Genomic DNA, 27,362 nt, shown 5'->3' on the forward strand with positions numbered 1-27,362 from the left:
ATTTCTAATTTTGGGAGGGCGAAGGATTATGTTAAGCCAATAGGTACTGGAGTGAGCAGTGAACATATATACATGTATAAAATTAAAAGTGAAATTTGAAGGGGTTTTGTTTGTAGCTCCTAACGTATCTTGTCAGAAATCTGCCCATGTTTCTCAGCATAATATCTGCTACATCTCTTCATTGCACTGCATATTCTCTTGTGCTTGTTAGATGCCTCCTAAAGAAAAAGAGAAAGGCATTACAGTTGACACTTGGTGGGTGCAGGAACAATTAATTGACCGTGTATTCAGTTTGGATTTCTGTGACTAGATGTGGTACATACATCTGTCTTTAGTGCAAGGAAGTCAAATTGTATGTAGGATTTGCAGACTTACCTGATCATTCTTGTGGATTTGTTCAGGCTCAGGATAGTTACAGTATAGTGTAGGATAACAAATGTTAACCGTCTTGACTGACTGATAGGCTTGTTTTTCTGGTTACCTTGCACAGGCACTGACTGCAGTAGTCAGATGGTCTCCTGTAATAAAAGAGCTTTCTAGTTTTTGAGTGCTCTAGAAGAAGAAACCGTGAAAAGATTTTAAAGAAAATTTCCCCTCCTCTTTTCCTAAGGTGGTCCACCTCCTTCCACCGTCAGCCAGCCTGCTCCTGTGACTCTCCCTGGAAATCTTCCCTCTAGCAGTCCTTACACAATGCCTCCAGAGCCGACCCTCTCCCAAAATCCTCTCTCCATTATGATGTCCAGGATGTCCAAATTTGCCATGCCCAGCTCAACACCGCTCTATCACGATGCCATCAAAACTGTGGCCAGTTCAGATGATGACTCCCCTCCTGCACGCTCCCCAAACTTGCCTCCTATGAACAGTGTACCAGGTAAGAAATTCAAGGGAACACAAGCTCAAGCTGTCAGACAGCACAGTGGGGATTTTTATGGAAGTTTAATCAGATGAAGATGGTGAGAGGTAAAACCTTGAAGGATGTAGAGCCATGGGTTGTTTTCAGGGAAGGCAGTTGCAGTTCTCTGAAGTGGAGAGATGGGAGTTCTCCTTGCAACTAGTTTTTCTGACTGGAAAGTGTATTTTCTTTGTAAAGCATCTAAACTAGGAAACTGTTTATGTATAGGAAAGATTTCAACACAGGTTTGTGTTTTACACCCAGGAGGGGAGTAAACTCTTCAAAAGGGCTGACAATAGCAGGACTAGGGGAAATGGTTTTAAGTTGAAGGAGGGAAGATTTAGGTTGGATGTCAGGGGGAAGTTCTTTACAAGGAGAGTGGTTAGGCCCTGGAACGGGCTGCCCAGGGAGGTTGTGGATGCCCCGTCCTTGGACGTGTTTAAGGCCAGGTTGGACGGGGTCCTGGGCAACCTGATCTAAATGTGCATGTTTGGTGGCCCTGCTAGGCAGGGGGGTTGGAACTACATGATCCTTGGGGTCCCTTCCAACCCGGGTGATTCTGTGATTCTGTGATTCTGTGATTACTTGTGCAAGTGAAAGCTCCTCATGGGGGTAATTGCCAGACCTACAATGTACTATCCAGAAAAAACTCTTCTTCCTTTGTCTTCTTCAGGCAGTGTCACAGAAGCTTCACAGAGTTGTTTTGTTGTTGACACTGAATCATCTGGTCTCTTCTCCTCCACTATGTTTTATGTATTGCCTTTGTTACAGAATAGAGTGTTAAAGCAGTTTCTCAAAATTTACTCATACTTGGTGTGCATGTAATGATAACCTCAGCTGGGATTGAGGGAACTGTCCTGGTACCTACTTGAGAGGGTGGGAGGGAAGGCAAAATAAAATGCTGTTCTTTTGGGCTTTCTCGTGGATCAGCATGTTTATATGATAAATCCAATTTCTGCTGACAGTTCTGTGATGATGGGTACGAGTTTATTAAATACAAAAGTAGCTTGTAGCCCCTCCACCCACTTGAATTAATACAGTTGAAAGAGAGGATGACTGGATGTTTGAAGAGAGTGGCAATTAGTAATGAATTCTTGATGAGTTTACCTGTAGCTATGCTATTTGTTTCACGCAGTAGTAATGAGAATTGCTAAATATACTTGGGAAAGCTGGCTTACCTGAGTCAGTTTGATGATAGCTCACTGATCTCCACTATCTAGGCTTTGCGAGCATTATCTCATTCATCTCTTCTTAGGTTTTGAAAGGAGGTTGTCACCTCCTCCTGGTGGACAAATGTCCATATCTTGGTAATCTGCCACAGACACGTTTGTCACCAACTGCCTGAGCTAGAGTGCCAGGAAAATAGTAAAAGTACAAGATGGATTGAGAGGCTACTTACAGAGCAGGCTTTAGTTCCTTTTTGATAGAGCAGAGACAAAGTTAGATAAACTGATGTGCAAGTGGCATCAATTTTCTGGTTAAAATATCACTCTCCAGAGCCACTACTGATGCTTTTTTTTGTTAGCAATGGTTTTTTTTTTTTTTTTTTTTTTTTTTTTTTTTTTTTAATTCTTTTTCGTGTGTGTGTGTTTGGACTTGGTAACCATGCAGAAAGCTCTCTGATATCTTTGCTATTTGTTTATTGTTGGCTGTAATCTAAATCCGATTCCTTATTTCTTCCCTAGGAATGGGCATTAATTCTCAGAATCCTCGAATTTCAGGTCCAAACCCAGTGGGTCCAATGCCAACCCTTAGCCCCATGGGAATGACCCAGCCTCTTTCCCATAACAACCAGATGCCCTCTCCAAATGCTATGGGACCCAATATACCTCCTCATGGGGTCCCCGTGGGACCCGGCCTGATGTCACACAACCCGATGATGGGGCACGGTTCCCAAGAGTCTCCAATGGTACCTCAAGGACGCCTGGGCTTCCCACAGGGGTTCCCTCCTGTACAGTCTCCTCCACAGCAGGTGCCGTTCCCACACAACGGGCCCAGCGGTGGACAAGGCAACTTCCCAGCGGGAATGGGTTTCCATGGAGAAGGACCTCTGGGGCGTCCCACCAACCTGCCCCAAAGTTCGACAGATCCAGCACTTTGCAAGACTGGAGGCCCTGGTGGTCCAGACTCCTTCACTGTTCTCGGAAACAATATGCCTTCGGTTTTCACTGACCCAGAGCTGCAGGAGGTGATCCGTCCTGGAGCCACGGGAATACCTGAGTTTGACCTGTCCCGGATTATCCCATCGGAGAAGCCCAGCCAGACGCTACAGTATTTCCCTCGCGGAGAGGTGCCAGGCCGCAAGCAACCGCAGGGCCCCGGGCCCGGGTTCTCCCACATGCAGGGAATGATTGGAGAGCAGACCCCGCGGATGGGACTAACGTTGCCTGGCATGGGGGGCCCCGGGCCAGTGGGAACTCCGGATATCCCCCTTGGGACGGCTCCGTCCATGCCGGGTCACAACCCGATGAGGCCGCCGGCCTTTCTGCAGCAAGGCATGATGGGGCCGCACCATCGCATGATGTCACCAGCACAAACAGCAATGCCTGGCCAGCCTGCGCTAATGAGCAACCCTGTGGCTGCCGTGGGCATGATCCCAGGCAAGGACCGAGCCCCCGCCGGGCTGTACAGCCACCCGGGCCCTGTGGGGTCACCTGGGATGATGATGTCAATGCAGGGCATGATGGGACCCCAGCAAAACATCATGATTCCCCCCCAGATGAGGCCCCGAGGTATGGCTGCTGATGTTGGCATGGGAGGATTTAGCCAAGGCCCTGGAAACCCAGGGAACATGATGTTTTAAGCTGCTACCGTAAGACTGGATGTTCCGATCCTTGTCAAGATGAGATTCCAAGTCCTGAGGGCTTTTTTGGGAGCTTCAGGAATACAGTTTGGCCATGCAATAGGTGAAAAGAGACCAGAGAACACTTTGGGAAATCTCGAATGTATGGAATTACCTGAAAAAAAATTATTCATTTTAACAGGTTGTTTTTTTTTTGTTTTTGTTTTTTTTTTTTTTTAAGATTTATTTTTTAAAAATTATTTTTGTGGACTTGGGTATCCCGTGATGGCACCTGCTTTGAGAATCTGTAGCTGTATTTTGAGAATTGCCATTTGTCACAAGTTGCACCATTCTCTGTATGTTTACGTCCTTTGGACTGGCTTCTCCCAGGACTCTCAGTTATTTTGGTTTTTTGTTTTTTTTTTTGTGTACTGTACTATATTGTAAAAGGGATTTTAGCAGAGACTTTAGTCTTTGGGGTGAGAGGAGAATGGGATTCTAGGCTGTTTACTTTAGGTGGAGAATCCATCTTCAGAACTTCGGACTATTTTCCTTCAACTCCAATGTATAGAAAAACCAAACTACGACCTCAGAGCAGAGTATTAATGAAAAGCACAAAAAGGAACTTAAGTTCAGTGAGGGGAATCTTTTAAAAGAAATAAATAATAAGTTAAGGACATATTTTTCAAATTATGGCGTGCTGTCCAGCACCTTCTGTCTCTCCCTCCCACTCTTTATTAAATAGGCTTCTCTCTCTCTCCGTCCCCCTTCTATCTCCTCCTATGGCAGCTGCAATACATTGTGTTATTTTGGGGGGTAAATCTAGGTGCGCCTCTCCTCACGTGGGGACTCTTCCCACTTCTAGGAAGGGGCTGGACTTGGACACTGTTACATTCTACAGTAGTCTCTCTCACTGTTTCCTATTCTCCTTTTCTTAGAAACCCCAAGTGATTTTATTAATGTGGGAGTGGAACAGACACTAAAAGTTATCCAGAATTTTTTTTGTGGTTATTTTTTGTTTTTTTTTTTTTCCTCCCCAGCGTAAAACGTTCTGTGTAACCTCCATTAAATTTGGTACAAAACCACTCGCCAGGGCTGTGGTGTCAGAAAAATAAAATATATTGTTTCTTACAAAGATGAACTGTCTTTTTTATCCAATCCAGTTGTTTCCTATGTGCATCGAATGGCTGGCAAGATGACTATTTGCTCTTTCCTATGATCACAGATAGTCTGGTGGCTAGGTGGGGCAAGCTGTGGCGGCTCGTAAAAATCAAGTCTGTAGGAGCCACGTGCTCTTTGCAAGGTGCTTCTGTTTGCTTACTCTTGAATGGAGCTTGGTTTTCCTTGGAGTGAGGCCTTATTTCTGAATGCCCTAGGGATGATGGTTACGATCTTTCCTTACTGGCAGTCAAAGATAACGCCTGCTGTTTCTATTGCTTTCTCTTGGCAAGCGCTTGCAGCTCTACAAGGTAGGTGGTTTCAGTTTTCCCAAAGCAGCAAAGTCCACCTGCTGAGCACTGGAGTCTTAGAGCTGTGCAGGGTGCTTGGGCTGTGTCCCCCTTGCCCCCTTCGCCCCTCAGGGGGCTTTGGATTGGGTAGCATCTCTGACTTCTGTCACTTGGAGGTTGAGATAGCAGGGAATGGATGAACTTAAATAACAAAGGTGAGAAAGAAGTTATCAGTGAGCAGATTTTTATCAAGATGGCCCTGCTGGGTAAATTATTGCTTTGCTGCAGTTGTCATCGATTGCTTCCTAATCCTGCCTTTTCACGCTTGCCTTCTGAGTTTCAGTGAGCAGGTTTTTGGGTTTTGTCTATGAGAAGCAAAGGACTGGATGCTAAACCAGGTCTGTGAGTTGAGCCCCGCTGCTGGAAACAACTGGGATATATCAGATCTGTAGGGAAGGGAGCAGGCGCTCTGTAGCTCTCTGCTTGCCCTAGCACTGTACACTGTATATGGAACATGTAGTCTCTTCCTCTCACTTGTCCTTGTTTGAAATTATTTAAATTAGTAGTTTCCTCAAAAGGCTGTCAATTTGTGTGAAACTTCACATGAGAATGAGCACCTTTAATATGCTTATGTGTGAGGGTTTGTGAAAGTTGGCTGATGTTTAAAGGATGGAAAAAGAGTTTCTGTCCATGGCTGTTTTACCAAAGTTGAGTTGCTAGTGTTACAAAATGAATGAACCCACACACATCAGAAGGCACGCTAGTCTTCAAAGCATTGTGTCGGCTGTTCCAAATTCACCTTTGTGCTGTCATGCAAATTTGAAATGATTTTGGGTGAGAATTACTCTTCTGACAACGTGTGGGATGTGTGTTGTGGTGCTTCCCTCTAACAAGACAAGTAGCGTGCCTGAAGCATGGGCTTGTCAAGATTTCAGACAGCTGACAATGACACAGTAAGTGTTATTCCTGTACAGTGGAGTTACCTTTTCTTTAAATGGTTGCACAGTTCCTTTTTCAGGATCTTGGAAATTGTCATAGTGCAACTTTTATAAACAGTTCTGCTGCTGCCATGTTTGGCTGTTTTACCATGTTGAACAAGGAGAACTCGACTGTCATGGTAATAAGCAGAATTCTTTATTTTTTTTCTTTAATACGTCTTCCCCATTCTTTCCTATACACGTTGAGGTATTTTGAGTAGCAAAGGATATGAAATGACTGCATCAAAGGCCCTTAGCAAGTGAAAAGATGCATTTTTAAGATGTTAGGTAATTAAAGCTCCTTCTGTGTCCAACTTCAAATGTTGGCATTTGGTGTCTTAACAAGATTTTTCCTGCAGAAAATGCAAGAGACTTGGCTTTTCCTGCATCACATAGGTCCCCTTAACCTCAGTGGCATTCCCAGCTACGAGATTCAAAGGCTTCAGCTGGATCCAGTTAGAAAAAAAAAAATAAAAAATTGGTAGATATGGACTGAGCTGCCCTGTTTTGTTCTGATCTCACTTTCCCCCCTTCTCAGCTCTCAAATGCAAAAGCTTTCTAGCTGCCAGCCTTGCATATTCACCTTAGGATGTAAGTTCAGGCTCTGCTCTCTCCTGCTTATTTTTAATAGTAGCTATGACTCAGCTCTGGTAGTCATGGTGCACTTGAAGAAGGATAATGGGGCTGCCATTTTTAGTTCCTCTCCTCCATCGATTTTTTTTCTTCTTCTTCTTTTTTTCTTCTTCTCCTTCTTCTTCTTTTTAATTTCCAAATCCTCCTCCTCTACCTTTTGTTTGAAAGAATGAAATAGACTTTATTCATACATGCTTGGCTGCTCTTCCTCTCTAGTAGCATGGGAGGAAACAGTCTGCTGTTCAAATTATCTCATCCCAGATGGCTGCGCAGCCGGAGCGCAGAGACTTAAAAGGTAAACCCAGCAGATGGTGAACTTCTGAAACGCAAAGTAATGTGCCTGCTAAATCAAAAGTTTAAAATGTTTTAAATCTGTTTGTTTTAAAGTAGTAGACTGTTGTGAACAGGTCACCTGTGAAGTACGCTGGCGGTTTTAAGCACTGCCCAAATGAATTTGAGCTTTGTGCATGTATTGTGGGTTAGCTAAGCCACCAAAGGGTGTTACAAGCAACGTTCTAGACCAATTGGCTTAGTACCAACCTCCTAGTGGTACCTAATGGGTAATGTTTCAGAAAACAGACCAATGTGTGGAGATCTTCTTCGGTGTTGGTTGGGATTTGAGTACTGGCTGTGCTTCTGGTATGTTGCACGGGTCCTGACTTGGGGTAGATGTGAGAAACTGACCCCTCCTAAGGAGGGTAAGAGGGTGCTTCACTGTGTTGATTAGGTAGTAATCCTAAAGCTATCCCAAGATGTAAGTTTTGTGTTATGTAGCCTGTGTCATCATCCTGATGAGGTGACCTCTCGCTGAAAGATTTTCCTATTCTGAAGCAGTCCATGTAGTTTCCAATTATTTCTGTTAATGCTCTTTGTTGTGATAGATGAGTAACACTGAGCTTTATTGTGTTAGTCATGTTTAAGATTAAAGCACATTATCTAGAGTGGATTTTTTTTTTTTTCAGGCCTTAAACTCCCAACTCAAACTGCTAGCTTTATTATGTTTGATTCGTTGACAAATATAGAATCCTGGAATCATTAACGTTGGAAAGACCTCTACAGTCATCCAGTCCAGCCATCAATACATCACCACCATACCACTAAACCACGTCACTCAAAGTATATTAAGCTCAATATGCCCTTGATCTTCATGTTCAGCCAGTAAGTCTTCAGTGCTTGTGGTCCTTCACTGAGCGATGTGGGTCCTCTCAACTTATTGCATAACCACGCTTTACACTCCTGGTTACTTTTGTTTGAGGCAGAGTGTGAGGCAGAAAAGCAGTGCTGTTTTGTTTGAGATGCTAGAAATCTTGAGAGCAGCTCAAGTTCATGAGGGAACCTGAGGCTGAACTCCGTTAGTTCACTTCAGCAGCACTCCTACTAACAGCCTTGGGGTAAGAAAGTTTCAGATATTTTTTGTGTCCCATTAGTTTGGATTTGTCTTTTCTGGTTCTTGTGGAAAGTAGGCTATTCCATATAGATGCATTGGTTCTGGAGGGAACTTATCTCTCTCTCTCTGTATCTTCTTTATATATATACACACACACACACATATATACAATTTTACTATTTTTATTTATGTATTCATTTTCTCAGAAATGCCTCAGCTCTTCTGCAGTTTGGCACTTGCTAGCTGTTTCCTGTGATCTTTGAACCCTTCCACTGTCCCATCAATCCCACTTCCAAAATCAGTATTTAAATGTGCCTCCTTCCATGACAACTTTGGAGATGTTTGATGGGCTTTAGCCAATGTGCTGTCCAAGCAACTCTGTTCCAAGGAGAAGGGTAAGGCAGAGTTTGGTGCAGAGGGTGGTGCAGAATCTATGAGACGAGTATGAATAACCTGTTCAGAGGTTCCTTCCTAGCTGCTGCCAAGATGTTTGCTTGTTTTTCTAAAGTCCTTTGCTGTTGTAATAATGTATTTCAGTACATTTCAGTATGTTTTCCTGCCTAGAGCAATTAGATTATTTTAATAGTGTGAATGCAATGCCCTCTAACAGTCATAGGAGCACTAGAATAGCTTGTGCTGCTGAATTCTGTTGATCTTGAGTGTGTTGCAGTTTCTAAGTGTTGCAACTGCATTTGCCACTCGATTTTGCTGGGATATGCTCTTGGCTCTTGTTTCAGAATGTGCATGAATTCCTGCTTTGCTTACCATCACAGCTCAAGCCTCCAGCAACGTTCCTTAATATCCCCCTTCTGAAGCAGTCCCTGTCTTGCAAATGGCTTCCAATCGTACACCTCGTGTTTCAGTCACCACTCTCCATATGCTTCATACCATGCCTATGAGAGAGCTTGATTAGAGCAGATCACGATGTTCTTAAGCAAGGCCATTGATTTTTATATAACAGTATTATGGTTTTAGGCTGTATAAAGAGCTCAGTGGAAAATAGCAATGTTTTGTTTGCTTTTTTGACAGCTTCTAACAGCAGTTCAGTGAGACCTCCAGCAATGTATTTAACAGTCAAGTCATTCTGTTCATTGTGCACGGTGTCAACAAGTAACTGTAGTGGGGGTAGCCTAAGGAAAGAGTAGCATTAAATCATCCACCCCACTCTTCCTGGGAGAAGGTACCCGAATGCCTGCAGTCACCTATCTGCCAGTGGTTCACTTTTAACATTGCTGCAGTCTAAGTGAGAAGGAGTATTGCAGAACCAATTGCTGCAGCACCACTTCAATAACTGGTCCCCCTGTTTTAGCCTTTCCATATCTCCAAAAAAGTAGGATCCTAGTTTTATTTACTGAGAGAGAAATTTTGGCAACATAGTGGTCCTTCTACTGTCCTTTAGGAAAAACTGTCAGCATCACAGCTAGAAATACTTCTGTTGGCTATGTGCTGGTAATGCTCCTTTTTTAGCAAGTGCATCGTATGAGGGCTGCTCCAAAAATAATGCCTTCTGTTGTATTATGATATTAGAGGTGGATGTTGGTGATGTGGCAGCAAAGGTTGAACCTTCCCATCAATACTCCGTTACATTTTGTTGCTGCAGAACAGATGGTAGCAGAGGGGCAGTCTTACAAAATGGCATCTGATGTGGAAGTGTAGATGAAACAAAGGTGTGTCATTAAATTCCTTCATGTGGAAAAACTGGCACCTATAGACATTTATCAATGCTTGCTGAATGTTTATGGAGGCAAACCAGTGGATGTGAGCACAGTGAGGCGGTGGATGGTGCGTTTCAGCAGTGGTGACAGTGACGTGAAAGACAAGCCATACTCCAGACAGCCGTGCATAGCTGTCACACCATGAAATGAAGAGCATCTCAATCAGCTCATCCATATGAATCAGCAGATTATGACCAGGCAACTCTGCGCAGAGCTGAATGTTGGCTTAAATGCATTGGAAACAATGGTGCCAGTGTTGGAATATAAAAAATTTGCAGCAGGTGGGTCCCACACATTCTCACACAGGAACAGAAAGAACACCACATGTAAGTTTGTCAGGACCTGTTGAACCAATATGAGGCTGAAAGTGACAGTTTCATGGATTGCATCATTATTGGTCATGAGACGTGGTGTCACCACTATGAGCTGAAGTCGAAACAGCAGTCCGTGGAATGGCAACTGTAAATTCTCCATCAAAGAAAAAGTTAAAGATGCAGCTCTCGGTGGCTATGGTGATGTGTGCTATCTTTTGGTACAGGAAAGGGGTGGATTTCCTGGAAGCCTGAGTAACCATCCAATCTGACATCTGTATTGTGATGCTGACTAAGCTGAAAGCTCTCAATTTCCTGAGTCAGGACAGAGAAGAGGACAACTTTTCTGTTGCAATATGATAATTCCAAGTTGGAGGGCAATCTTGGCTGGACCGTTCTACCACATCTCCCATATAGTATGGATTTGGTGCCTCCTGACATCCAGCTGTTCGGGCCAGTGACTGTATGGGCAACATTTTCCTAGCCACAACATCATGATAGCAGCTGTGAAACACCGGGTCACCTCCTCTGCTGTAGATTTCTATGAGTGTGGTATGTTGGCTTTTGTTCATTGTTGGTGAAAATGCATAGCTAATGGTGGCGACTCTTGAGAAAGTGTTTTGTGGCTGAGGATTTGCTCTAACAGATAGTGTCATTATACTCCTTGTAGATATTGTAGTTTCCATGGAAAAAAAAAAGTTGGAGGCATTACTTTTGGAGTGGCTTACATAGCTGCAACACTGCCCAAAGCTGAAGGCAGTAGCAGCTCCACAGACTTCTTTGTTTAAAGTGTATTTAACCAAGGTTCACCAAGAGTGCCTGTTCTTGTTCTTGGCCCACTGTGTTTGTTTTGCATGTTCACTGCAGAATTTCTATAATTATAGGATTGCAAGGAACAGCTCAGGAGACTTACTGTCCCTTTGGAGAGGTTTTGTGTGCACAAAAGTGCACTTGAGAAGATGAGGTAGCTAATGCTATGTGATTTGGGAGGTTCGTTTATCTGCAACGTGACAAGAAAGGGAAAGGCACAGGAGCTTCTGCAGCTCTTAATTCTGGTAGCACAAAGCAAGCTGGGCTTCATCTCACAATCCCAGCATATGACGAGCTGTTATGCTTTCATGCATTCCTACAGCTGCAGGGCAGTTCAAATAGGGCTCTTCTCTCCCTTGCTGTTTTCGGACTCTTGCTGCCTTTGTATGGCTGTCTCAGAAGTGAACTTGAGCCATTTTGTTATTCAGCTTCCTTCCTCTTGCTGCTAACGGTGAAATGTGACACTGTGCCACCCTGTGTCTGTCAGAAAAACTTCCCTCGTCTAAAATAGCTTTACAATAGGGAAAGTTGGCTGGCAAGAATACAAATAGTCAAAGATTCTGATGATATCAAACTATTTAATTTAAGACAACTGTTTACAAGTCACTTTGCTGATTCCCCTCTGTTTGAGAGCACAGGTTATTGTATTCCTCTGGACTGATTGAGTACTGTGAAAGAACTTTTAGAAATTCTTCTAGTGGGCAGAGGCCTGCTCTGCATCCCTTCACCACTTGCTCCTGCAAAGGCAAAGAGACAAAATCATAGATCTCATGCACTGCTAGTGTCGTTGTTAATCCAAATGCATTCTGCAGCAGGGAAATAAACTGGGTGAAGCAAGTCCTTGTGTGAGGTTGCATCAGATCAATGGTCAGCTCAGTAAAAAAGATACCTTGGCTACTGTGGATGTGCTTTATGAGTCTTACTCTGTTATTTAGCTTGACAGCATGCTCAAAACAAATCTTATTTCACGGCCTTACATAGATGTAGAGCAAAACCAAAAGCTCAGGATTTGTAAGGTGGGCTTCCTATGGGATCATACCTCTCCGTGGTAAGACACGCGAATGAACCACTCTTTGGACTGCCGGTGCCGATACAGTTCAAGGGTCACATCTGCAGCATAAGGGGGCCACTTGTGATCAAAGGTGCCCAGGGCCATCAGGAGAGGAATAAGGGTAACATCATGAGAAGCATACAGAATGAGCTTTCTGATAATTAAAAAAAAAAAAAAGAGAAAAAAAAATCATCCTAAATGATTAGCTGTCTTTCTCCATGGATAATCAGTATCGCTTATGCTTTTTCTAGCAGACAAGCACTCATTCTCTCTACCCACCCCCTGAACATCCTTCTGAACCAGTTTTTCACACTGACAGCAAGTCAGAATTTAGGATTAGAGGGAGAAATCTGCCCTGTACCTGGCCTTTTCAGCTGGAGATGAGGGATCTGCTGCTTCTGTAATGTTCTTCTGTAAGGTATAGAAAAGGAGACCAACACTCATCTGAAGAACTTCTCTATAAAAGAAGCAGAAATAATTCTACTAACTTTTTAACCTTCTAATTACTTAATTTCAAATGAACACTTGCAAACCTGCTTTTCTCTTACAAACTGATGTGTATTGAATGCAGCTAAGAACTACTGAATGTGATCCCTACGGTTATGTTTTTCAGCAGCTGCTTACTCACCGCAGAGATTCCAATGTGATTGCAGGAAAGGGAGAAACGCTCACAAGATGTGGTATGCTAAAAGGAAGACCCAGAAACTCCTTGATGTTCTCTATCCTATTTTGTTTCCCTATCTTGTGATTCTAGAAGCATAGATTTTACTAGGGAAGATGACAGTAGCTGACTCTAAAAGAACAACTGAAGTGTTGGGTGCCTTTGGGAGCAGGAATAAGAAGAAAGCTACTACTTTTTTTTCTTTCTTTTTTAGTACTGTTGTCTCTGTAGCGGAGAGGAGCTCTTCAGATGACTTCTGTTGTGAAGAAACTGTCTAATTAATTAATACCTAAGTGGAAATGGGAGTATGACTGTGATTGTGGCTGTACTGGGTATTATAGAATTGGGAGAAAACTCATTCAATACTTGAGATCTCTAATACAAGATAAGGAAAAGGCTAAGGCCAAGTGCCCTCCCAGAGAAGGCAGCCCTATGCCATCATCTGAGAAGAGCAGATGACTGTGGCAGCTGTGATGGATTCTGGAAAGCTGCTGCTAGGTTAGCAACTTCACCACCTTTACAAGTGACTGTGAAGCAAGTAATTAATTGCATGTAGCAACAGGTCTTTTGCAAGTTGTTACATGTGTAGAGCTGGCATTACCTTCTCCCCTAGCATCAACACTTTGCAGCCCAGCTGTGCAGGCGCCACCTCTGGAATAAACGTACCTGGTCGGAATTCAAATCATACTTGTGTGTCTGCAAGGACAGCCTTGCCTTGTGCAGCCTCAGCACCCAGGCTTGAAGCATTTCCCATTCTCTTCTGTTTTTGCTAGTAACACAGGTTCACTGATGCCACTTTATCAACTGAACCATTCACTGCTTACCAGTGGCTTGCTCCTGTTCCCTGGACATTAATTCCTCCACGGCTGCCAGTAAAACAGGACCTAAATACACATCTTGCCTCCTCAGTATGGGCTCCTCTGTCCTAGATCATATTCCTGACTTGAGGCACTGAACTTGGTGTTGGGATGGCTGAGGCACAGACCTGATGAAAGGACAACAACCTCTGATAGGGAAACTGAGCAAACTGGAAAGTACTCTTCCTGTCTGCCACTGTAAGCTGGTACAGCTCATCCAACCTGGGGAACCTCAAACAAAGGCTAAGGCTGGAGGCACGAACAGAAGCTATCACCTTGAACCATCTTCCAGAACGAAAAGCACTGACTCTACGCATCGACGCTCGATAGTCTGCTGAAAGTCCTTCAGCACGGGGCAGCTTGGCAAACCGTGCACCTGGAAGGAAAGAAGGCAGCATAAGAACAGGTTTGCTCTTTTCCACGCCAATGCTGAATCCACATAAATGATCACCTTCAGAAAACAGCTGTTTGTATCACAGCATTTGTACTACTGTGCATGCTACAATTCTCACATGAGGTGTTCTAGTATGTTTTTTAAACACAGAGACTTGTTCTATGTACCAGAAGATTGGATGTCTTTTCTTGATGCTAGATGAAGAGAGTATAACAGGCCTTGAGCTAGTCAACTCGCAGCAAGACCACCAAGTCTAATTACCAATTACCAGTTGCTCCAGCAAAAAAGGTGTATTAAGAGACACAAACATGCCCAGCTCTTTTCCAGAAGCAGAGACAATCTGGCTCAGGTGTAGTATGCTGGAACCAGAATTAAGATGATCTTGTTAGGTGCTGACTATCAAAAAAAGGGACAACGCTGTGGGGTAAACAAGGACCAACCACACTCTTAGATCTACTGCATTATGCTAGAAAAAAAATACTGGATTTCAAGGTAAGAACATGAACATGGGAGATGCATCTAGAAGAAAGCTGAATCCGTTATCTTGCTTTTCAGAAAGACCAAACTGTTTCTACTAACTTCCTGAATTGCATAAAGAGGTACTGGGATACCCAATAGTATCAGTGAGAGTTGGCACCTCTATTATCTTCTCCATATGCCTGGGTCAGGAAAAAAAAGATTGTTTCTTTACACAACAGTGCAACAGATCACCAGCTCACCTGCTCAGCATTAATGTTATCAAGGAGGAGAAAAAAATCCACAGACTCATCACCATCAACACCCATCTTCTTCTTAATTGTTTTTAAGTCCTCAGAGATAGCTGGCTGTAGCTGAGCATCCTTCAGCTTCTGCCTGTCAGGGAATTGGGGAAAAAAAAAACAAACAAATAAGCCAAAAGCTGTTCACACATCAGGCTTTTTATCTCTCAGTTTTTTTGTAACTCCCAGTCCAGTGGAGCTGTGTCCTATCAGTAAGGGGTAGATGCACCAGAGGAGACTGAAGAATTCCTGATGATGGGAGTCTCAGAGGCAGAGAGGACAGACACGATGTCAGCAGTTGGCATCTGCTCTCACAGATGAGATGAAAATTTAGATGAGATGTTAACATCTCCTGCAGGAGGTTCCCATAAGCAAAGGCTGTGTATCATCAGTTAACAGATCTCATCATACCAGAAGATTGCGAGCCTATTATCTCTGGGGAACAGCCTTTAACTACCTCGTGGAAGGAAAAAGGTAGAAGCTTTGAACAGATTTATTCATGCTGTGGGAGAAGAGAAATACCTAGAAAATCACTGGCAGCTTCAATTCTCCTCTCACTCTGCTAGAACCCACACGCCTCATTACATTGGTTTGAGCTATATTTTTAACTATTAGCACTGACTATACTTGAAGCTAAGTATACTGCAGATTTTTGTCTCTTACCCTTGTCTGCTGGGGGAGAGATTGGAAAGTTTGGTGCTTTTTTATTGTCATTGTTTGCCTTTTTCTCTTTTTTTCTTTTTCCCCCCAGAAACATCTGTATTTTCTGCTTGAAATCAAAGGCACTAGAAGTTCTGGCACGGGGGACCTCTGGGCTGGGTCACTACTTCTTAATGCAGCTTAAAAAATCCACCTTGACGTGGTTGCAAAATGTGCAGTTAGTGAGATGGGGGAAAGAATGGGAGGATTTACACCTTACTCTCCTTTTGCACTGCTGGTATTACTAGCTGAGTCTGAATATACTTTGGCTTTTCTGAATAGCTTCAATGGATTGTCACCTCACCACTGTCATGAACAACCTGTTGTCTGTAGCGTTGAGTGTTATACAATAAGCTTTTGCAAGTGAATTCTGAAAACCCTTAAGATATCCTGGGACAAAAATATGCTAATATACAATCCAACCAAATGGTGATATATTTGCCTTGTTGTCTGGTTTCCACCCCATGCCCAACCTGATATAAACATTTATGGAATACTTGATTCTGCAAACATGAGTGTTCTTTTTATGTAGGATGTTTCTTATTTTAATTCAATAGTTTTTGTTCAACATGTCAAGGTGGAGTATATTTCAGTTTCTTGAAGGTATAAATGTGGCAGGAGAAGATTAATTTAAAAGGAGGCCCAGTGTGTTTGCACATTAAAGTGTGTTAAAGGATGCAGATGACATTAATTCTGTCCCACAGCAATGCCACAGAATCGCTACACATTAGCTGGTAATGAGTGTTTGCTAGTTGCAGGCTAAATTCAATTGGTCTTTCAGAAAAGTCTGGGTTTTTTTGTTTTGTTCTGGTGCTACTGCTTCATACATGACTGTGCTCACCTCATGTTTCAAACAGTTAGCTACGCATTCCCAATGGGCAGCAGGAAATGGAAAGAAAACATGCTGTTTTAAATTACTGTTGCTGAAATGAAACTGCAGTGAAATCATATGGGAGGGAGGTATGGCTGGCAATTACCTGGTCAAGCACTTCAGGCGCTGGCAGTTGTAGTAATTGGGGTAGAGGATTTCCGAGCTTGCTTCATCAGTGACAATGACAACAGGTCCTATGGAATAAGAAGGAAGACTGTGTGATTGCTAGTGTATGTGTCTCCAGACTCCTTTAATCACTCCCGCAGCCTTTGTGTTCAAGCCTACTCTTGTCAACTAGCAGCTCCCACTGAGCTATCACTAGCAACGCAATCTCCTATGCTTGCTACTGCTCACTCAGCATTTATTTCCATAGTGCTATCTGCTGTGTACCTTGTAATATCTCCTAGTTGCATGTTCACTTTTTTTTTTTCTTCTTTTTTAGTGTTTGTTTGCATGTGTCAAAAATTAGTTTCTGTGTCATGAAGCGTGCTGATCTCTGGCCAGGTCACTTTTGTTATTTGTTCCTGGAACTCAATACAGAGGGAGCAGAGGTGAGATCTTAAAAATCCAGAGTGTATTTCTAGGACATACAGGTTAGTTGTCAACTATCAAGATACAGCTGAAAGTTACTCCAGATACTGAACTTGCAAAGGATCTTGGTACTCCTACTGCTGAGAGACTCTGAGCCTCAAAGTTTTTTCAGATGTGACAGTGCATCTTATAAACACTGGACCTGGAACTCTTTGCTTTCTTGATTCTGAAGTGCAGTTAATGCAAACCTCCTCAGTAGGTCTGAGATTGCAGCATTGATGGCAACAGATCCAAGCACCAGCAGTAAGCTACACAAAGAAAGGGAGGCAAGTGACAAATCGATAAAGAAAGTACCAAACAGAGATTGGGGAAAAGGGCCAGGGGCAAAGAGCTTACGAAGCAACAAGCAGGAGCCAGGGAGAGTCGGGAAGTGAGAGGTGTGTGCATCTAGGAAGACTGATAAAAGGAAAGGTACTGGTCAGAAGTCTCCCTAACCTTCTTTTTGCTGTTGGTACAGCCCAGCTAGTAGGCATCGTGTAGATTCCAGGTTCCGGAAAATATTAGTGGAACGGATACTGAAAGAGAGAAAGCAGCGTGTGAGGAAGCACTTTCTCCTTCACGTGGCTGGAGCCGCAACCGGGGAGGACTTGCCGGAAGTGAGGATTCAGCTTTCATCACAGCTTTAGAAACCTGTGCTTGGGTTTCATCTCACCCTGCTATACATACCTTAAAATACAGACACCTCTATCTTAAGTGCCGTGTAACTTCCCTTCGAAGATGGTGGAGATGAAAAATGGCCACTTATCTGTAATTTTATCTCCCAGCACTAATGATGCAAGCAGCAGCTATGTGCTTCATCTCAACGAACTTTAGACTGTGCCCCAGAAACACCTGTTTCTCTTCACTCACCATAAAAGCGCGTAACGCCATTGCCTGTGGCTAACCCTAAGTGCGATGAATTTGTCCCTCGCATCCCCACTAGGAACTGGGATGCTTTGTGTTTTGAGGGAGGTCTCACACGAGGCTCAGCGGAAAGTTTCCCTAGCACAGAGGTACTTGCAAGCAAAGGAAAGTCCAGAAAGGTACTAAGAAACTCACAAGACCTCAGAAGGCTTAAATGCTGGTGAGAGAAAGCTGGCTTCCTCTATGTAGCTCCTCCTCAGCCTTTCCCCCAGGGCAAACATCTGCTGCATCCCGACAGCGGTCAGCTGTCCGGCCAGCGCACCACCCTGCGCACAAAGAAGAGGAAGGGTCTCGCTGGAACATGCCAATAATACAGCAGTCTGCAGAGGGAATCCTGGAAGAGAGCCTCACCTTGAAAGTGGTTTTCCTGTAGCGTTCCTCATAGGGCGAGGGAGGCTGCGGGCCGCCACGGAGGTCGGTCACCGTGTAGTCCAGCTTGGTGTGAGCGGGCACCTCCAACAGACTGGGCGGCCACTCCACCTGCTTCAAAACAAACTGCTTCAGGGGAGCACGAGGGTTTCCAAGGGTCCTAAGCCAGCGCTGGACATCAACGCCCGTTGCCCGGCCGCTAAAGCAGCGCAGTGCCGAACCGAGCCTTCGTTCTGCTGCCGGCCGCCTAACCTCAGCTAACTCCCGACTACATCACGTTTCTCCCAGATCAAAGAAGCGAACCGGCGCCTACAGCCGCCGCCCCAAGCCTCCTCACCGGCGAAGCCCCCGGGACGGGCCGCAGCGGAGTGCGGGCCCCGTGCCGGAACACCACTTGCACCAGCCGCAGCTCCAGCTCCCGTCGCTCCCCGCCCGCAGGGCCCTGCGCCGCCGCCGCCGCCCGCCGCCGCTGCGTCCACGCGGCCAGGCCGCCCAGCAAGCCCAGCCGCCAGCCCCAACCCATGGCGGCGGCACTGCCGGCACCGGACGGCTGGGGACGCGGAGGACGTCGGGAAGCAGAGTCCCCCGCGGGCAGCGCCCAGTAGGCGGGCGCGGCAGAGGACTACGGCTCCCAGCGGGCACCGCGCCGCGCCGCCGGGAAACCGCTGTGCGCCTGCGTGGCTGCGGACTACAGCTCCCAGCGGGCACCGCTGTGTGCGGACGCAGGGAGGGGCGCGTGGGGAGGTTCCTGTCCCGCCTCAGGGGATGATGCGTGAGTTTGGGGCGGGCGGTAAATGGCTGTCCGGTGCTCCGTGGTTTGAGGTGGGGTTTGTAGGCTGAATAAGAGTGGCTGAAATCGTCCACTTGGCAGGCTCAGGGTTTCCTGCTTCAAGGATAGCCTGCTGGAACAGGTTGCCCAAGGAGGCTGTGGATGCCCCATCCCTGGAGGCATTCAAGGCCAGGCTGGATGTGGCTCTGGGCAGCCTGGTCTGCTGGTTGGCGACCCTGCACATAGCAGGGGGGTTGAAACTAGATGATCTTTGTGGTTCTTTTCAACTCAGACCATTCTATGATTCTACTGGAGAATCGTGTATGAGCCCTGTTCAGCACAGCAGCTCAGTTCTTGCTAGATTTTAAAGGCCGGTACCCTCAAACAATCCTGCAGTAGGAATTGTATGTTACAGATGGGAACTTGAGGTAATGGTGGATTAATGTTCACCCTTATTTTGATGGGAAGATACAGGCATAGGAACCAGGTTGCCTGAGCGTCACTTCTGAGGGAGCTTTTCTCAGACCTCTGTAGGAGCAGAACCAAGAGCTGATGCAAAAACAGAGCTTGTGGGGCTTCCCGTTGGCAGGGTGGTGGCAGGAGAAGAGCAGTGCAGCAGCTGTGTGCAGGGAATAGTCTAGGGCAATAGGAGAGGATAGCAACATGCACAGTGGGCAGAGACAGCAGGTGATGCAGGCAGTGAGGCACAGCCACCTGTACCTCTATCCTGCGCAGGTAGGGGGATTTGGTGATCTTGGTGTCTTAAAGCAGTGCTGTTCCTACAGGGCTGCCTGAATTTTCTGAGTAGGGATGTTCAAAACAGAGTCATGGCTATAGCAGAGAGGTGGAAAAGACTATTGCAGGAGCTAATCAAATAACAGATCAAGAGAAATTAAGCCTCAGTGTGTGGGGTGTGAAGGAAACAAAGATGCTGAATGGAGAGGGAATTGGAAAATGTAGTTAAGCTACAGGGAACAGGGAAAGAGGGGGAGAGAGACGTGGTGTGATATAAGTGAGCAGAGGTGGAGGGAGGGAAGAGGCTGGCAGCGCACTGATTTGCATTTCCATTCGAATGTTACCCTGGAAGAAAATCCCAGCCTCTGTGAAGCTGTGAGGACTGAGACTGCAGTCCCTCCTGGGGGGATTTGGCTGCTCCTGAGCAACGTTACTGTAGAGATGTGTTTTAGAATATATCATGCCACAGCAGGTGTGTGCAATTAGAGGAGAGCTCTCTGAAATAGCAGGCGGCTGTCAATTTTTTAGCAAGTGGTGTTGCCCATTTTTGCTTTGTCCAACTGTGTAGTTATTCTAAGATGTGTCTTCTTTACGCAACTGTTTTCCGAGGATCTGTTATTTTCACCCTTCTGTAGCGTTTTGCAACTAGATAAGGAGCAGGAGGCTATTCCAATGGCCGTTGTGAGTAAACTGTTTCACTGAGGATAGTTAATGAGCCCTAACAAATAACCAAGTTTCAGGAACTCTTTCTCCTACAAGCAGAGCACAGATTTTCTCCTGGCTGGAATTTAACCAATTTACAATGATTACTACCTTGGCAAAGGATTACTATTCTTATCAATCATTTACCTTTTCATAATATTCCACAAACATATCATGCCTCAGAGCACTCCTGTATGGTAAACTTGCAGTTACGTGCTCATTTTCTTGAAAAGAAGACTGATTCACACTGAGTTTCATAGTTTGACCAAACCACACAGTCATTATGTGCTAAGATATGCCCACTGTTGTTTACTTGAGTCCTGTCATGATCAGGTTTTTATTCCACAATGCTCTTTGAAATTAGTGTTTAAAAAGCCCCCTGATTAAACTAGTTAGCCTGACACATTTGAGTGTTGTATTGTTTCTTGGACTACCCGGATGCCTTCTCCCTGAACAAATGGCTATAGCTGTTTGTAGTGTAAATTAGAGATACCATAAAATGCCCGCACAGTAGGAATGCAAGCAGAATTTGGGTGCCCCTAAGGTAGATACACTTTTCTGGGGTAGGAAGAGGCAGAAAATAGACTCGTGTTGCCTCTGGTTTCTTTGCTTCTATTCTGAATGCCTTTTGCTTAGCGAAGGGAGTGAGCTCCCAGCAGGTGTGTGCAGCCACAGGCTGCAGCTGTGCTGGGAAGTGGGCAGTGCAGCTGGCTGCCGCAGGAGGGTGACACAGCCAGGCTGACATCAGTGTCCAAAGCCAACCGTGAGCAGCTAATGCCCAGCGTGGTGTCTCCCTGCCCCAGTCTTGTGGAGCACAGAGTATCTGTGTGAGGTAGAAATGGTTCAATCTTACTGTGGTTGTTCTACTATATGACTTCTCCCACAAAAAGTGTTCCTATGGCTGGGTTTCCAATTGATTACAAAGTGCTGCTTTTCACTCTGGTCTATGAGTGCCCAAATCTCAGATGTAACTGTAACTGTCAGGTGCCTTGCGGTGCGAGCAGTACTCGTGCAGAATCACAGACCTCTTTACACTGCCACCAAAAGAGCCCTCACCTTTCTCGACTGTAGTGCTAATGGTGCTGTCTCTGTCCTGCAGCAATTAATGACCACAGCGACTATAATAAACTAGTCAGTCTGGGCACGTAAGCTGTATAGCAGTCAGAAAGAGTGGAAATTTATTTATAAATTGTTTGAGTATGCTGCACTGCTTCCTGTGGAGCTACGTCACTCTTGTCTCTGCTCCAGTCTGTCTGTTGTTGTAAACCTTCAGCCAGCTGCTCTGTGAGCAAGGCATCCCGGGAAATGGAAAGAATGTTTCCACTCTTCATTTCGGTGACCCTTTGGGGTGGAATTGGCAAAAAATAAACTCCTAAATGCCACCAGACCAAGCACCATTCATAGTACAGCGTGTCGATCTATGCATCTATACATTGTGTGTATTGATACTTACGTGTCATTTCTGAATTTTTGGGGTCTGTGAGACACAACCCTGGAAACTGGAGCTGTGGCATCCAGAGTCAGCATCAGGAGGACATTTTCAGAGATTTTTTTTCTCTGGATTTCAGAAACAGCGTGTCAGATGGTTGGTTGTTCTGTGTGCCCTTTGCTGGGGACCACGTTATTTTCCCTCTTTTTTTTCCTTTTAAATTACAGGATTGGGCATTCGGTCCCCGTGAGTGGTAGAAGCAGGCCGAATGCTGGGTGGCATGCTGGTTGTGTAGCTGTTCATCCCCTGTCCTAGTGCGAAAGATACACTCTGCCTTCTGTTTTTCTTTTGTTCAAGCTTTGTCATCCTAACCTGCATGGCTTACAGCCATCTGCTGCATTTGGTCATCCGTGGGATCATGCACCTCTCTGAAATAACAGTGAGCCAGTTTTCTTGTCAGGTGTAGGTGTTTTTTTTTCCATGGAAGATAAAGACTTAGATAAGGAGGAACCTCTGGAAGCAAGGTGGGTGAGCTGTTCCAGCCTCACAGGGTGAACTCTCAGTGCCTTAATTGTAGAGCTGCCCTAGATGTGGTCGGAGTGCTGCTGAGCTCTCACTGCTGCTCAGATGCAGTGCCCCGAGGTGTGGTGCTTTGATACTGTGGCAGATGTGCTTCCCCATGGCAGCATTTAAATGTTTGGCACTTTTAATCTTTACCATCTCCTTTGCTTTTTGTGCACGTATATTACATCAAACAGGTTGGGATGAAATGAAATTAAAGGAGATAATGCAAGAGTAAGTCATTCCAGTTACTCTCTTCTAATCAGCCAGGAAAGAGGGGCTACAAAGAGATCATTTTGCACCTTAATGTGCGTTCCTAGTTCGTTGAGCTGTTTGTTTCATTATGCTTTCATACTCATTCAGAAGTGCCCAAACCGTGCGATTTGTGTGCCTTCTTCCTCCTGCGGGATGGGGAGACATAACTGAAACCTGGGGTGAAATGTGTTCCTTTTGTATGGCTGCAGGCTTAAGTTAAGTTTTGAGACTCAAGGGCAGCTTCTTACCTGCTTTGCCTTCACTGCTGAGTTGCAACGTTCAGTCATCCAGTTTGGTCGTTTGAATCCCTTTAGGTTGCCCATAGTACTCCAGTCTTTTTTCTTTTAGTATATACTCTTTGTTATTTGAGGATGGGGACCAGACCAAGTGGTGGGGAGCTACAGGAGAGGACATAAAGCTCGTCTTGGGGAGCCATGCTATTTACATTCACGACGTTTCTGGCCCCACCAGCTGTTCTGTGTGCGTTATTTTCAGAAGGGCAATAATCCGCGGGAGGTCAGTAGGGTGGAATTGTGCAAATACAGCGGGTGAAGGAGATCAAAACGCTTGGAAGTCCTCAGTCCTCAGGCCTAGTCATGACAGGGAGTCGGGATCCCTGATGGTTATGGCTTATGGACTGAGAGAATTGAAGGAGAGCTCTGACCGTGCTGCTTGCATGGCTAGAAGGGCTGTCTAGCTGGGTGTGTGCTAACTGTTTTCAAGAGTCATCTGTGTTTACACCTGTTATTTTTTGAACAATAATATATATGTGTGTGTGTGTGTATATTGCTGCATTTCTGCACTTATTTTTAGCCCTTTCTAAAAAACCCCGACAGGTTTGAAAGATGTTGTGGATTCTAAGTGGTGCCTGGCGGCATTGCTTGCATTGACGGTTGTCAGAATTTTCCATGATAAATCTCTGCTTTGAAAGGCTTATAACTCATCCTTCTATTCTTGGTCCTGCAGCAATCATATCCTGGGAAAATAATCCTTTTTTTAAACTGTGTTTTTTTCCCACAGGTTTGTGAAAATCATTCTTGTTAGCTTAAAATGGACCTTTGTCACTTGCTTTTTCAGCGTCTTAATTGCAAATGTATGGTAGGCCTCTTAAATACATTTCGTAAGATCAAATGGAAAAACTATTTTGTGTATCAGACTGACACTTGGTATAAATCAGTAGTAAGCCAGCAGCAGTTAGCTCCCCATTCCAGCTCCAAGGAAAAGATAAAACCTGCTGAATTAGGAAGAGGATGGGCAGTCCCTAAATCTGGTGTAATACCAGTTGCAGAACTATAGGGTGAATGCTCCTGGTATCAAGAACTAGCAGAGAGATGAGAGATACCATAGATTTCACATTCATAAATAAAGGAGATGCATATTGCTTATTCTTGGAAGAGAAATCCATTACAAATCCGCAACTGATGATTTTAATGAAGAAATACAGTTATCCATTATTACCTTTATGGTTCACATGTCCACAGTGTCTTCCACCCACACAATGCAAAGCAGCTCACAGTTGTTAGTCTGCACCGTTCCCCAGTGGAGACCTATAGCCATAAATATGATTTCTGGTGCAAACATAGGAAATACAGTGTTGTGAGGCATTTTAATGATTTACTCTGGTGATGCAGTGCATGCATGGCAGAATAGAGAATGGTACACAAGAACCTGAGTCGTGCAACAGTGCTGGAAGGAATTAACTGCATTTCTTCTAAGAGTTTTCATTGTTTTTCAAAGCTGTTGAAGCATTGATGCAAGTTGTGCAGTTGCATGCAGGTGGTAGGTGATAATTCAAAACGTGAAGGTAATGAACATAAAATGGTGCTGACACGCCAGGAGAACTGGTGAGGGAGCACTGGGAACTTTAGCTGAGTAGAAGTTGGTGCAATTTCACATGGAGCGTTCAGTAGGCCACTGAAAAATTGATCTTTTCACAAATAGGAGCAATGCTTATTCCCTGCCTCACCGGGAAGGCTCTGAGGTAGCAAAGAACATGCAGAAGGGCTTGTATATGTGAGAGCTCATTTGTTTTTCCACCTATGTTAGTAGCTATTTGAATTAAGGATCTGATCTTTCTCTGAGTCTTGCCTTACATCCCTTGCCCATCGTGGCTGCAAAAACATTGCTGTTACAAAAAGGAAATAGCCCTGCGTTGCTTTTGTGCATGGTACACGTGTACGTGCACAGTGCCATAGCTGTGTTTCACTGCAGTTCCAGACATGGAACTTTAACTTTTTGTTTTGATTTTTCTTCCAACTGATTTTGCTTCGGATACACTTTTATTTGTTCTGGTTCCCATGTCCATCTCTTGCCCGTCTCAGGACATTTGATTCCTGTAAGATCTCAGCAATAGCCAAGGACAACCGTAGTCATTTTTCAGATGGATTTCAGGTGAAGAAAGGACTTTCCCACTGTCACACACACAGCTTCCTGCAGGAGGGACCTGAGGGTGCTCTCCTAAGTTTTAGATGGGTATTGGAGCCTCTCCTCTGGGCTCAGTGTTATCTTTTGTTGCCATCCTGGTGCCATGTGGCTGTCAGCTGTACCAGTCACTGCTTCATGGGTATTTGCGCCGCTACCAGTTCTCATGTCTCATTTAGGAGTCATTTAATGCGAGTGACTGAGATTCCCTGAGAAGAAGAATTTAAAGTATCCCAGACAATGGTATGGCTAACAGCAGCTTTGTCGTAAGACTGCTTTTTAGTATTTATTTTAAGGATTGTTGACAGGCATGAGTTTTTCTAGGGCTTTGGTATCCGTGGTTTCGGCCGTGAGATTGGGTCAGAGGCAAAACCATCTCAGCATTGGAGTTTAATGTCTTTTTCTGTGTAAGACGGTAGAATAAATGTGAGAAGAAGCTTACAACTTAAAACCATCGGTGATAATGAGATGGTAAGAAAGGGTTGTTGTGATTTTTCTCAAGTATCATTTGGCAAATCTGAAGAAAGATAGCTGGGAAAGCTTGACTGCAAGTTGATAGAGTCAACAAATGAGTCAGTGAAGGGAATGTGGCAGGTCTCCCTTAGTAAAAGACTTTATTACACGATCTCTTACTCTCAATTACCCTAATTTGAAGTAGGGAGCTAATGAATATTGCTAAATGGATTGAAACAAACAGCAGCGCCGTGGACAGAAAATAATCATTATGAACTGCGGCGCATCGACTGCGGCAAATTTCTCACAGATGTGTAGATTTTAATGCCGGGGTGCCTAACCTAACTCCTGACAGTGCAGGGCAGAAGACCATGACCAGCAATTTCTGGTGGCAGCAGTAGCTTCTATCAGTAGCAATGCATACATTTTAGATCACGTTGCAGTAGTTACAAATTATCCCATCCCCAGGCTGTTCTTTCTCTTTGTTAATTACACTCACTGTTCTGATAGGTCTGCCTGCACTGCAGAGGGACAGGGAGGTATCACAGAATCAGAGAATACCCAGAGCTTAAAGGCACCACCAAGCCCAGCTGCCGGTTCCACACGTGACCACCCAAAAATCAGACCCTATGTCTGAGAGCGATGTCCTGAACTCTGGCACTCCTGGCCGTGCCCACTGCCCTGGGCAGGCTGTTCCATGCCCACCCTGTCCCTAACCCCCAGCTGCCCTCCCCTGACACAGCTCCATGCCGTTCCCTCGGGCCCTGTATCTGTCACACAGAGCAGGGCTCAGCGCTGCCCCTCCGCTCCCTGTGAGGGGCTGCAGCCGCCATCAGGCCTCCCCTCAGCTCCTCTGCTCTGCGCTGGACCAACCAGGGGACTTCAGCTGCTCCTCATACACCTTGCCCTCCAGACTGTCCCATCTTTGTGGCCTTCCTTTGGATGCCCTGTTAATGTCCTTCTTACACTGTGACACCCAAACCCACACCCAGTGCAGGAGATGAGGCTGCACAGGGCAGAGCAGAGCAGGACAACCCCTCCCCCTGCCCAGTGACTGATGTTCCCCAGGGTATAGTTGGCTCTTAGGGCTGCCAGGGCATGCTGCTGGCTATGTGAATGTGTGGTGCTGCTTGCTCAGAATTACACATAGGGGCAGTGGCAGCCCTCATTTGACTTGTGGGGAGGATGCTTTGGACTTTCTATGAGCTGTAGACTTCCTATGCATGATGGTAAGCGTGCTGTTCTTGCTCCATGTATGCTCAGGGAGAGGAAAAGGGTTGAAGAGTGTGTGTGCTTTTGAGGTCCTTATCGCTCTGCCAGGTACCTCCCTGTGCTGGGAACCTGTGATGTGCTTGTTTGGTCAGAGAGAGCAGTCAGGGACCAGTGAGGATTATTCTGAGCCTCTTTAATGAAGTGAATGTCTTTATCGATGACATAGAACTGGGGATGTTGATGAGCTTTTCAGAAAATCCTTGAATTTGATGCATTGGAATTGCCAGAGTCAAAAGGAAATTTGGAAAAGCTAGAAATATGGAAAGGAATATGAAGCTGTATCCTAACAAAGTGGAAGACTAGGGAGGAAGAAAGAATAATCCAATGTCTCATTTCAGAGGGGAAAAAAAGGATGAGAAAAGAGTTCCAGTGATCTGAATGGGAAAATGCATTGGAAAAAAAGCCCAGTTTTCAGTGGAGTATCAGTTACAAAGCACATGTGCCTTGGGTCGTTATTTCATGTGATGCAGGGAAGGTGATAGTAATTTCTGCTCTATGTGCGTGCCTAATGCTTTTCTGGATGTTGGATGAAGTGGAAGAAAAGCTAGCTGGAAACTGAGCATTTTGTAATGATGGCTAAATTTAAATAGTTGCTTCCAAGACTTCTTGCTTGTAGCCCAGCACCGATCAAACCAGTTCTGTTAAGAGCCCTTTTC

At 45.0% G+C, this 27,362-nt stretch overlaps 3 protein-coding genes across 12 annotated transcripts in view; 2 read left to right on the forward strand and 1 right to left on the reverse strand.

The window, feature by feature from the left end:
* The window catches only part of BCL9 (BCL9 transcription coactivator), a 54,883-nt gene extending 50,115 nt beyond the window's left edge, over positions 1-4,768 (forward strand). For all 9 annotated transcript variants that reach the window (XM_048934007.1, XM_048934011.1, XM_048934006.1 and 6 more), the window contains 2 exons: positions 611-871; positions 2,578-4,768. In XM_048934007.1, coding sequence (XP_048789964.1) covers positions 611-871; positions 2,578-3,695 — 1,379 coding nt within the window. In that variant the 3' untranslated portion in view covers positions 3,696-4,768. The remainder of the gene's footprint in view (positions 1-610; positions 872-2,577) is intronic.
* Positions 1-27,362, forward strand: part of GPR89B (G protein-coupled receptor 89B) — a 168,471-nt gene that overhangs the window by 50,887 nt on the left and 90,222 nt on the right. The window lies entirely within an intron of this gene.
* Positions 11,514-18,632, reverse strand: ACP6 (acid phosphatase 6, lysophosphatidic). Of its 2 annotated transcripts, none has more exons than XM_048934020.1 (10): positions 18,447-18,632; positions 18,092-18,220; positions 17,876-18,006; positions 17,273-17,352; positions 16,353-16,440; positions 14,638-14,770; positions 13,800-13,900; positions 12,368-12,463; positions 11,995-12,160; positions 11,514-11,692 (listed from the first exon to the last, which is right to left on the reverse strand). In XM_048934020.1, exons 1-10 carry the CDS (start codon positions 18,630-18,632, stop codon positions 11,552-11,554), a joined length of 1,251 nt encoding a protein of 416 aa, XP_048789977.1. In that variant the 3' UTR covers positions 11,514-11,551. The 2 variants fall into 2 exon arrangements, with proteins under 2 accessions (XP_048789977.1, XP_048789976.1); XM_048934019.1 differs by having other exon boundaries at positions 18,092-18,223.

The sequence above is a fragment of the Lagopus muta genome, chromosome 1 (assembly GCF_023343835.1).
Source record: "Lagopus muta isolate bLagMut1 chromosome 1, bLagMut1 primary, whole genome shotgun sequence".
Classification (NCBI taxonomy): Eukaryota; Metazoa; Chordata; class Aves; order Galliformes; family Phasianidae; genus Lagopus; species Lagopus muta.